General features: G+C 41.1%; 1 protein-coding gene and 1 non-coding gene across 2 annotated transcripts; both read right to left on the bottom strand.

Moving 5' to 3' along the window:
• Positions 1-2,569: 2,569 nt before the first annotated feature.
• Positions 2,570-10,500, bottom strand: LOC111779362 (phloretin 4'-O-glucosyltransferase). The gene is made up of 3 exons (XM_023659516.2): positions 9,912-10,500; positions 4,616-5,225; positions 2,570-3,161 (listed from the first exon to the last, which is right to left on the bottom strand). The coding sequence occupies exons 1-3, from the start codon at positions 10,288-10,290 to the stop codon at positions 2,750-2,752; spliced, it is 1,401 nt and encodes a 466-aa protein (XP_023515284.2). The 5' UTR covers positions 10,291-10,500; the 3' UTR covers positions 2,570-2,749.
• Positions 9,014-9,153, bottom strand: LOC147787482 (small nucleolar RNA Z247). The gene has a single exon (XR_015413573.1). It is a non-coding gene; the product is annotated as a small nucleolar RNA Z247 (small nucleolar RNA).
• Positions 10,501-12,109: the final 1,609 nt, after the last annotated feature.

The raw sequence follows: 12,109 nt of genomic DNA, 5'->3' as shown, positions 1-12,109 counted from the left end.
CTTTAGCAAAGGTGTGAAGGGCTAGGTTATGGTGTCCAGAAACAAGTAAGATGGTTAATAGTCGAGATATGACATTCGATGAGTCTGGAATATTTTTGCAGAAAATTGAAAATAATGACGAGACATAGAAGCAGGTGGAGAAGGTGGTGTTCTCTCCTGATATGGTTGCTCCTACTGAAGAACCTATTGATCAGGTAGATAATAACTCTAATGTCTTAGAACAGGAGCAAAGCCTTGTAAATGAAAGAGTGGAGAAACCTGAGTCTATCGCCAAGAATAGACCACGAAGGGTAATTCGAAAATTTGCAAGGTTTGATGATACGATAGCATATGCTTTCTCTTTAATTGATGAAGTTCTTAACAGTTACAAAGATGCTATTAAGAGCCCGGATAGTGGCAAGAGGCTGTGATTCAGGATATATCATCATTGCAGATAAATCAAACTTGAGATTTAGTACACTTCCAAAAGATAAGAAGGAAATTGGTTGTAAATGGGTTTTTGCAGAAAAAAGAAGATTCTTCTGGTATACGTTATAAAGTTGAACTTGTGGCTAAAGGCTATGCACAAAAAGAAGGTATTGATTACAATGAAATTTTCTCACCTGCAGTAAAATACTTCCATTCGAATTTTGTTGGCTTTGGTTGCTCAATTTAATCTTGAGCTTGTACAACTCGATGTAAAAACTGCTTTTTTGCATGAAAATTTGGAAGAAGAAATATATATGGTGCAACCGGTTGATTTTCGAGTAGTTGGACAGCAACATTTATTATGCAGACTGAAGAAATCTTTGTATGGGCTGAAGCAATCTCCTCGCCAATGGTATAAAAGGTTTGATCATTTCATGGTAGAGCATATGTATACTCATAGTCAATTTGATCATTGTGTGTATTATCAGTGTCTCGATGATGGATCGTTTATCTATTTGCTCTTATATGTTGATGATATGTTAAATGCTTCAAAGAGACAGGTGGAGATTGATAAGCTCAAAGATCATCTTTCTAAGACATTTGAAATGAAAGATTTAGGCCATGCAAAGAAAATACTTGGAATGGAGATAGAGCGAGATCGGAAAAAAGGTACAAATTGGTTGACTCAGTCTCAATATCTACGCAAGGTATTGACAAGATTTAGTTTGAATAATTCAACCAAACCCGTTGGTACTCCACTTGCTCCTCATTTCAAGCTTAGTGTTTCCATGTGTCCAAGTTCTGACGATGACAAAAGGTATATGGAGAATATTCCTTATACAAATGCTGTTGGTGCTTTGATGTATGCTATGGTGTGTACTCGACCTGATCTTTCACACGCAGTAAGCATCGTGAGTCGTTATATGCATAATCCTGGTAAAGAGCATTGGCAGGCTGTCAAATGGATTCTTAGTTGGTTATGTGGATTCTGATTATGCTGGGATTTGGATAAGCGACGATCTACTACGAGTTATTTATTTACTATGGCTGGTGGACTTGTTTGTTGGCGTTCAACATTGCAGTCTACTGTTGCATTGTCTACCATCGAAGCAGAGTATATGGTAGTAACGGAAGCTTTTAAAGAAGCTATTTGGATGCATGGTTTGATCCATGACTTGGGTATTTTGCAGGAACATATAGATGTGGTTTGTGATAGTCAGAGCACTATTTGTTTGTCAAAAAATCAAGTCCATCATGCTCGTACTAAACATATTGATGTTCGTTTTTACTTTATTCAAGAAATTATTAGCGAAGGGGATATTCGTTTATTAAAAATTGGAACTGCTAATAACCCTCCTGATATGTTGACAAAGGTGATCGCTCGTGAAAAGTTCTGACGTTGTTTGGATTTCATCAACGTCGGAAGAAAGGAGTAGTGTGTTGACGTGGTAGCAACCAAATCAGTTATCAACTGTAGATCTTATGACAAGGTGAAGATTGTTGTAAATTGTCGGTGCTATTCTTTAGGAATGATTGGTCCTATTCTCTAGGATAAGTTTTCTTATTAGTCCTATTCTCTGAGATAAGTTTCCTTGATATTTTTAGGTTTGGTTAGTTTCACTGATATTTTTAGGTTCAACAAAAGGCTATATAATGACATTCTTTCTGTTTTTGAAAACATCAAATTTTGTGTGTCACATTGTATTTCTTGAGTGACATATTGGTGTTGTGAGTACATTTGTTCTGCTTTCGGCGCACAACAATGTTTTGGAATGGATTACCCTGATGATCAACATCAAAAGTATAGAAAACTTGTTTCTAAACTCGTAATTCGAAGTACTTGACAAGACACCACTTGAATGACTAGTATTGAAGTTCTAAAATACATGAATTTGCAAAATGAACAACTTAGCTTTCAATAAAGCTAAAAAGAATCTCGAGTAAAGTCAAGCCTACTGGAAAAGATGTCCTCTGACTCGGTAGAAAGATGTCGGCTGGGAATTCCTACCAATTTGAATGCCAATTTTATGGGAAAAAACATGTAAAAATTCGATGGTATTCAAATTCTCATAAAATTCTTCATGTTAATCTAGTCTTTCCATATTTTAATTTTTTTATTCTTATTTTATTACCATTTCTTGTTAACATCACACCTAATAGCAATGAAAACATCCTAAACAAAAACTTGAATGATATGAACTTCAAATATTTGTGGTTTGAAACGAGATGATGAGAAGAAATACTTAAAAATATTTCTGTCATCAAATTGCATGATTGAAATATTATTAAGAACAAACTTGGTCCACAAAAGCCTTGAAGTTGGCATCTGATTGAAATATTATTAAGAACAAACTTGGTCCACAAAAGCCTTGAAGTTGGCATCTGATGAGCCACCATCCCTAGCAGCTTCCTTGGCCAACTCCTTCCATTTGAGGGCCTTCTTCCTTATCTCTTCCCCTTTGTTTGAATCTCCCATCACCACCTCCAAGCACCTTTTTATCTCTTCTCGCTTGACCATGCCATCCATGCCCACCTCCACCCTCACTCCCGTCTCTGCCATGTCTTGAATGATCTTTGCATTGGTTCCTTGATCCGCCCACTGTGGGAACCCCACCATTGGGACCCCGCAAACCAAACTCTCCAACGTCGAGTTCCATCCACAGTGCGTTACAAAACATCCTGTGGCTGGGCTTGATAGAACCTCTAGTTGTGAACACCATGGAACTATCTTTCCTATCGCTTCTAGTTCCTCCCTGCAATTAAAGATGGCATGAGCCAATTATTTCGGAGATGGTTGTGAGAGAGTCTCACATTAGCTAATTTAGGGAATGATCATGCAAGAAGGAATACATCTTCATTGGTATGAGGCATTTTAGGGAAGCCCAAAGCAAAGCTATAAAAGCTTAGGCTCAAAGTGACAATATTATACCATTGTGGAGATACGTGATTCCTAACATGGTATCAGAGTCATGCCCTAAACTTAGCCATGTCAATAGAATCCTCAAATGTTGAACAAGGAATTGTGAGACTCGAAGGTGTAGTCAAAAGTGACTAAAGTGTCAAACAAATGGTGTATTTTGCTCAAGGGCTCCAGAGAAGGAGTTGAACCTCGATTAAGGAGAGACTGTTCGAGAGCTCCATAGGCCTGAAGAGAGTCTCTCAAAAGTGTTTGAGGGCTCCAGAGAAGTAGTCAAGGCTCGATTAAGAGGAAGCTATTCGAGGGCTCCATAGGCCTAAAGAGAGGCTCTCAAAAGTGACTAAAGTGTCAAACAAACGGTGTACTTTGTTTGATGGCTCCAGAGAAGAAGTCGAGCCTCGATTAAGAGGAGGCTATTTGAGGGCTCCATAGGCCTGAAGAGAGGCTCTCAAAATTGACTAAAGTGTCGAACAAAGGGTGTAATTTGTTCGAGGGCTCCAGAGAAGGAGTCGAGCCTCAATTAAGGGGAGACTATTTGAGGGCTCCATAGGCCTGAAAAGAGGCTCTCAGAAGTGACTAAAGTGTCGAACGAAGGGTGTACTTTGTTCAAGAGATCCAGAGGAGTCAAGCCTCAACTAAGGGGAGGCTATTTAAGGGCTCCATAGGCCTGAAGAGAGGCTCTTAAAAGTGATTAAAGTGCAAAACAAAAGGTGTACTTTGTTCTAGGGCTCTAGAGAAGGAGTCAAGCTTCAATTAAGGGGAGGTTGTTCGATGGCTCCATAGGCCTGAAGAGAGCCCCTCAAAAGTATTCGAGTGCTCCAGAGAAATACTTGAGCCTTGATTAAGGAGAAGTTATTCGAGGGCTCCATAGGCTTGAAGAGAGTCTCTCAAAAGTGTTCAAGGGCTCTAGAGAAGGAGTCGAGTCTCGATTAAGGGGAAGCTATACTTGGACTCCATAGGCTTGAAGAGAGGCTCTAAAAAATGACTAAAGTGTCAAACAAATAGTGTACTTTATTCAAGTGCTCCAGAGAAGGATTCGAGTCTCGATTAAGGGGAGGTTGTTTGAGGGCTCCATAGGCTTCAGGAGAGGCTTTATGTTGTACTTTGTTCGAGGGGAGGACTGTGAGGAGAGAGTCCCACATTGGCTAATTTAGGGAATCATTATGAATTTATAAGCAAGAAATATAGTTTACAAAGTCATGAGAGCTTATGATTAAAGTGGACAATATCATATCATATCACTGTGTAGATCCATGATTCCTAGCAGACACTTATTTTATTAAACCTTACCTGCAACTCAATGTATCATCTCCCATATCTTCATCTTTAATCACCCAAAGAAACGGTTGTCCAAAGCTCAACAGCCCACTTGCAATCTCCTCATTCTGTTCCTTAGACAGCCTCGAAATGCTTCCAAACGATACATAAACAACAGCTGCTTTGGGGTTGGAGTTCAGCCAACTAATGTAATCATCGTTGTTACGACTACATGGAAACATATCACCGCCAAAAGAGGCATCTGAAGGGTCCTCACAGTCCAGAAAAGCCGACGGAACCAAGGGTCCAATGGGCACCAAATGGAGCTTGTCCATCCCTCGCACCACGTCCTGCTCCAAGGCCTCGAACGTGTTGACTAGAACCTTGGGATTGGTCTGTTGAGCCAGTAATTCAAATAGCCTTCGGAATACGGAGAAGCCAAAATCATAAACATTGGAAGGAAGGAGAAACGATGGAACGTCATGGCCAGTTACTAATGGAAGTCCAGGTAATTGAATTGTTCTTGAAGGGTTGTCGAGAATGCTCTGGGTTATGGTGTCTTTGTAGCCATTGAAGTAATGGTAGTACAGAGTAAAAACGGTGGCGGGTTCAATCCAGAGAAGAATTGAAGGGAGGTGGAGGGTGTTAGATTGAATGGCACAACCTCATGTATTTATAGATGCGTATAATGAAGATTACATTCCAAATCTATGATTTGGTAACAAACCATAAAATCATAGATTTGGTAACAAACCCTTCAAATCATAAACTAGTAAATCTTAGACTATTTTAGTATATACAGTTATGATCTATTTTAGGTTTAACACCCCCCCTCAATCTGGACGATGTACTACTAAGTTCAGATTGCGCCTAAAATAGCCAAAAGAAGGAGCTGGCAGTGGCTTTGTCATGATATCGGCGAGCTGATCCTTGGAAGATATGAGTCGAACATCAAGCTGACGAGTCGATACTCGTTCACGAACGAAGTGATAATCAACCTCAACATGCTTCGTCCGTCGATGAAAGATTGGATTGGCGGATAGGTAGGTGGCACCAATGTTGTCACACCATAGGCTAGGCGCTCGCGCTTGCGAGATCCCGAGCTCACGCAAGAGAACTTGGATCCAAATTAATTCGGCAGTGGCATCAGCAACCGCCTTATATTCGGCTTCCGTACTAGAACGAGAAACTGTCGATTGTTTCCTCGAACTCCAAGAGATAAGATTGCCACCAAAGAAGATCACATAGCCTCCAGTGCTTCGACGATCATCAGGATTCCCAGCCCAATCAGCATCTGAAAAGGCACTCAACAAATCAGTGCTGGACTTTGTAAGACACAAACCCATATCAATAGTGTCATGTAGATAACGGAGAATTCGTTTGACTGCCGCCCAATGTATAGAAGTCGGAGAGGACATGAACTGACACACTCTGTTGACACAGAAGGATATATCAGGACGTGTCAGAGACAAATATTGGAGAGCACCAACGACACTTCGATAGCGAGTAGTATCCTCAGGTGAGAGCTTTTCACCACCATTCAATAACAACTTCTCACTGGGAAGCATAGGTGTGGGCACACCTTTGGAGGTGAGCATATTGGTTCTGGCTAATAAATCTCGAATGTATTTATGTTGTGTCAGAATAAGTCCACTAGAAGTATGGCGGACCTCAATCCCAAGAAAATAACTCAAAATACCAAGATCCTTGACGGCAAAATCATCCTGAAGCTGTGTAAGAAGTTTCTCAGTAGCCGTAGAAGATGAGCTGATGATAATAATATCATCAACGTAGATGAGAATATACATCTGAATGCCCGTTTTGTTAAAAATAAAAAGAGAGACATCAGCCTTTGAAGGTGTAAAATCCAGCTGTAATAGTTTGGAGCTAAGGCGAGAAAACCAGGCACGCGGAGCTTGTTTAAGGCCATAAAGCGACTTATCCAGCTTGCAGAGATAACCAGGGTGTTGAGAATCCACAAATCCAGGGGGCTGCTTCATATAAACATCTTCATTAAGAAGGCCATGAAGAAAAGCATTTTGAATATCAATCTGCCGAATAGCCCAACCACGAGAAATAGCAAGAGATAATAAGAGCCGAATGGTAGTGGGCTTAACAACTGGACTAAAGGTATCATCATAATCGACGCCATACTGCTGTTTAAAACCTTTAGCAACCAGGCGTGCTTTGTAGCGATCAATAGAGCCATCTGGCTTTTGTTTGAGTTTGAAAACCCATTTGCAATCAATAACGTTAAGACCAGCACGAGGAGGAACTAAGTGCCATGTCTTATTTTTTTGAAGTGCCTGAAATTCATCATTCATTGCCTGACGCCAGAGGGGATGCTCCATAGCAGTAATATGTGAAGTAGGTTCAGAGGCAGAAGACCGAGCTACAAGATATGTTACTGTTCCATCTGTACGCACCTTGGGTTTTTTGATATTGTGCTTCAATCGAGTACCATACGGATGAGTAGTAGGTGCAGGATCCACATTTGAGGGGACGGCCGTATCAGCCGTTGCGAGGGGAGCAACCGATGCTACAGCAGTTGGTTGACCAACGGCCGAGGATTCGACCGGGCATTGCGCAATATCATCTGCTGGCGGAGAAGCCGATGCCTCAATCATTGGCGGAACAACCAACGCCGATTCGAATGGCAGCGACGCGGAGGATTGTTGCGGCAATTCCGAAGCTGATGTAGACACCAAATTTTCTGCATCCAAAGAGTTAGTAGGCCCAGACATATGCATGTGATCATTCTCCAAATTAGTACTGCTATTACCCAAATGCAAGGTGCACAAATCAGGGGCATTATGCGTCGACTGCATGATTGGGGAAGAATTAGGTGAGGCTCTCTTGAATGGAAAAACATTTTCATCAAATATGACATCTCTAGACATATAGACACGACCAGAATCGGTGTCAAGACACTTATACCCTTTATGTGAAGAACTGTAGCCTAGAAAGACACATTCCTTTGATCGAAAAGAGAGCTTTTGTTTGTTATAAGGACGAAGATGAGGCCAACAGGCACACCCAAAAATTTTTAATAAGGAGTAATTTGGTGGGGTATGAAAAAGAAGCTCTAAGGGGCATTTTTTATCGATGACACGAGTAGGAAGACGATTGATGAGATATGTGGCTGTAAGAAACGCGTCGTCCCAAAATTTAATAGGTACATGAGCATGAGCTAGAAGGGCTAGGCCAGTTTCAACAATATGACGATGCTTGCGTTCAGCAGACCCATTTTGTTGATGTGTGTGAGGGCACGAAACACGATGACCAATTCCAAGGGAACGAAAAAATGTGTTATGAATTTTCTGATATTCCCCACCCCAATCAGATTGAACCCACTTGATTTTAGTATCTAGGAGGCGCTCAACATGAGCTTGGAATTGCAAAAATATACGAGGAGCTTCTGTACGATCATGCATCAAATAGATCCACGAAAATTTACTAAAATCATCAATGAAACTAATATAATATTTAAAACCCCCAACAGATGGAGGTGCAGGGCCCCAAACATCCGAAAAAATAAGTTCCAAAGGTGACGAAGACCTATGGGAAAAACTAGTATATGGTAATCGATGACTCTTTGCTAACTGACACGCATTACAAACTGACAAAGATGACTCACTAGCACACGAAATATTATTTAGACGCAAAATGGATTTTATTACTTGAGATGAAGGATGTCCAAGACGAGCATGCCATTGGGCGTGAGTAATAGATCTGCTCACCAAGGCGTGCTTGAGATTATCGACATCGGATGGCTTAATAGGATAAAGACCAGATTCACACCTCCCATTTAGGAGACTTTTCCTCGACTGTCGATCCTTTATAGAAAAATGCCAAGGATGGAATTCAAAAAATACGTCATTATCACGAGAAAATTTATGAACAGAAAGAAGATGTTTGGAAATTTCAGGCACATGCAAAATATTACGCAACGCAAGAGGACGAGTAGCAGTATTAATTAGAGAATGACCAGTATGCAAAACACGCAAACCTGCTCCATTGCCGACTTGAACTTGTTCACCTCCATGATAACGTTCACGCACAGCGAGACGATCCAGGTCACTGGTGATATGGTCCGTAGCGCCTGTGTCGCTGTACCAATTTGGGTCAATCTTGTAAGAGGAAGTAGCCGCCAGTGCCGTAGGAGGAGCAGAAGAAGGTTCATCTTGATAGGACTCATCCATCCTATGCCAGCAGCGGATAGCAGTATGCCCCACTTTGCCGCAGATCTGGCAGGAAGGACGAGCAGAAGGGCCACGACGATCACCAGCAGGACGAGAGGGTGCATAACCTTGAGAACGACCACGACCGCGATCCCTACGCCCACGATTCTTCTGCTGACCACCACGACTAGCATAATTGGCAGAAGATCCAAGATTTAACTGAAGTTCAGCCTGGTGTTGTAGTTGGCGAGCTTCATACGTCATTAGATGTGCAAACACATCATCAAGGGTGAGGGCTTCACTCTTGGTAGTCATTGAGGTGACGAAGGGATCATAGTCAGGGCCAAGACCAGCGAGAAGATACGCGATCACATCATCATCCTGCAAGGCAGAGCCGGCGGCGGCCAGCTCGGTGGCTAGCCCTTTGATCTTGCAAAAATAATTTGCAGCAGATTGATCTCGTTTCTTGGACGTGGCAAGCTCAACACGAATCTGAGTAGTGCGAGCACGAGTTGACGATGAAAACATCCGCTGCAGGGTATCCCACGCCTCCTTGGACGTAGTAGCGGCAACCACATCATGAAGAATCTCCTCAGACATGGAGGAGAGAAGGCCGCTAAGGACTTGTTGATCCTGATCATACCACTGATTATAGGCCGGATTAGAGACCAGCTCAGCACCAGCAGCAGTTGAGGAAGGGATCAGCTTGGCAGGTGCAACATTGGTGCCATCGAGGTAGCCCATAAGCTTCGTACTCCGTAGGTAGGGGAGGAGCTGGGCACGCCATATGATGAAGTTGTTTTTGGTTAGACGAATTGTGACAACATGGTGTAGAGGGATTGGATATTGTTTAAGGCCAAAAGTCGCCATGGTAGTTGAGACGGTGTTGGAGATGGTGGATGGAGAGGAGGAAGAAGACATGGCGAGGAGTTTAAAAAATAAACCTTGGCTCTGATACCATGTTAGATTGAATGGCACAACCTCATGTATTTATAGATGCGTATAATGAAGATTACATTCCAAATCTATGATTTGGTAACAAACCATAAAATCATAGATTTGGTAACAAACCCTTCAAATCATAAACTAGTAAATCTTAGACTATTTTAGTATATACAGTTATGATCTATTTTAGGTTTAACAGAGGGAACGCGCCACCACAGCCACCCATGGGAAGAGTATGGAATATACGACGCAAGTGAAGGGCTGGCCTTCCTCCGCGTTTGTTGTAATCATATCCTTTACCGCTTCGGATCCGAGGCGCTCCATCTCGGAATGTGAGCGATTGGGATCGTCATCTCCTGGTTTGAAACCGTCGTCGTAGCCGTCGGAGTAGGAGGCGAAGGAGACATGAGGGAGCGTTGGGATTTGGGGCATGCGGCGGTAAACGGAGAGGGAGGTGACAAAAGTGACATGGACGTGGTGGCGCGTGAGGCGCTTGGCGAATTGGAGGGAAGGGTTGATGTGGCCTTGAGCAGGGAAGGATATCAACAGCACGCGGCGGCGCTTGTTACCGGTGTTATCCATAATGGGCAACGATTGGTGGATGGGCGACGATTGGTGTTATCCTTAACTCTTTAAATATCAATATTGATATGGATTTTACTTTAATTATGGTTTTTACAAATACGAACAAAATATTAATTTAATTCTGAAATTGTTTCGATCTATGAAAATTGTCACGATCTCGAAAGACATGTAAGATTAGACATTTATTGTGCTGCAAGTATACTTTCCTTTTCAAATGATCAAAGGTTACCTGTCGAGGTGGGGGAGTGCTTGAGAGCTGTGCTGTCATAAAAGGGTGTCGACTCAGAACATTAATTTAATTTATTTCTTATGAGTTGTCATTTTAGCATTTTGTATCCGTCTCTCGTTTTCAATTGTAAATAACTTGAGATTTCACGTTAATTTAGGTCATCATAGATGGACCCACTAAGTTTGTCTACTTTTACTTAGAAAAGCCTACCTATTGAGATAAACGTTGGACACGATTGTACATGTCAAAGATAGTGAGATTCCATGGTGTTCCAATCAGACAACGATCCATGATTCAGCTCCAACTTTTGGAGGAGGTTGCAGAAGGTAATTAGAACCCGATTGGATTTCAATATAATTTTTCATCCTAAGACAGATAGTTTGAATCAAACCGTAGAGGACATGTTATGAGCCTACGCCCTAACTACATTTAGTAGAATTCATCGATAACAATCATTACTAAATGACTATTAGCACAAAAGAAGGTGTCACGTCTATCATGTAATAGAAAAAGTTCAAAAAGAGTGAATTATCAAAACCAAAGTTGATCCAAGCCACAAACAATATCATTCAAAAGATAAAAGGCAAGGACGCATACATAAAAGCTATGCATATGACAGACATAAAAGCTATGCAAACACGAGGTGCATAGATTTAAATCTTAGTGGGAGGACCACATGTTTCTAAAAGTGACTACTTTGAAAGGGTTCTTGAGATTCGAAAAGATACGATGGTTAAGCCATTGGTACAACCGACCATTCAAAGTCCTATAAATAGTATGTCTACTAGCATATGTATTGAGACTACTATCATACTTGTCGTCCTTGAGAAAGTATATGACAGACTCATCGTACAAAATTGGCTTTTAATCCCTACACTTGAACAAGGACTTAAGCTATGAAGAGAAACCTATAGGATTCCTAGTTAGAGAGGTGATGACCTTACAAAATCGAGAATTAGGGTTAGTCAAAGTGGGAGTGGAAGCCATCATTTCCAAGAAGCAACTTAACTATGGAAGCTCTTCCTCGGACAAAATGTTTTTAGAATGAAAGCTGTGTCCAATCTAGCTTGTGCGTCAAGTCCAAGAACACGTTTTGGACCAAGTTCGAGTTTAGGCTTATTTACCCACACGATCCAACCCGGGATTATACTTTAAATCCTCGTAATTAATTTTTAATTTTTTACTAATAATTTTGATTATTTTATTTATAGTTTCATGTTATCTGTTCTATGAAAAAGTCAAGATTATTAGTGTAATCTTGAGCACTGTGCGATTGACATTCACGAGTATCATGTTTAATTAATGATCTAAAGGTTCTATGCTATTGACACGACCCACCTTATAATGGTTACAAATGATCTGATACAAATCACATGTGGAGACATGTGAGTGGGGTATCATCTATAATAGTATAAGATTTGAGTACGAAATAATCTTCTAACTGAGAAGATTAATATTTCATAAAATGATCATATACAACTCGAACTTAATCTTGATTGAGTTATAAACTCGTGTGAAGGCTTGTTTATTAATTTACATGAGTAAGAATGATTTTTATAGCTATTTCAATATTTCTACAATTTTAGA

Source organism: Cucurbita pepo, chromosome 17 (assembly GCF_057944985.1).
Source record: "Cucurbita pepo subsp. pepo isolate OVF chromosome 17, ASM5794498v1, whole genome shotgun sequence".
In the NCBI taxonomy this organism is placed as follows: Eukaryota; Viridiplantae; Streptophyta; class Magnoliopsida; order Cucurbitales; family Cucurbitaceae; genus Cucurbita; species Cucurbita pepo.
The sequence above is the reverse complement of the archived record's forward strand: the minus strand, read 5'-3'. Positions and strand labels throughout refer to the sequence as shown.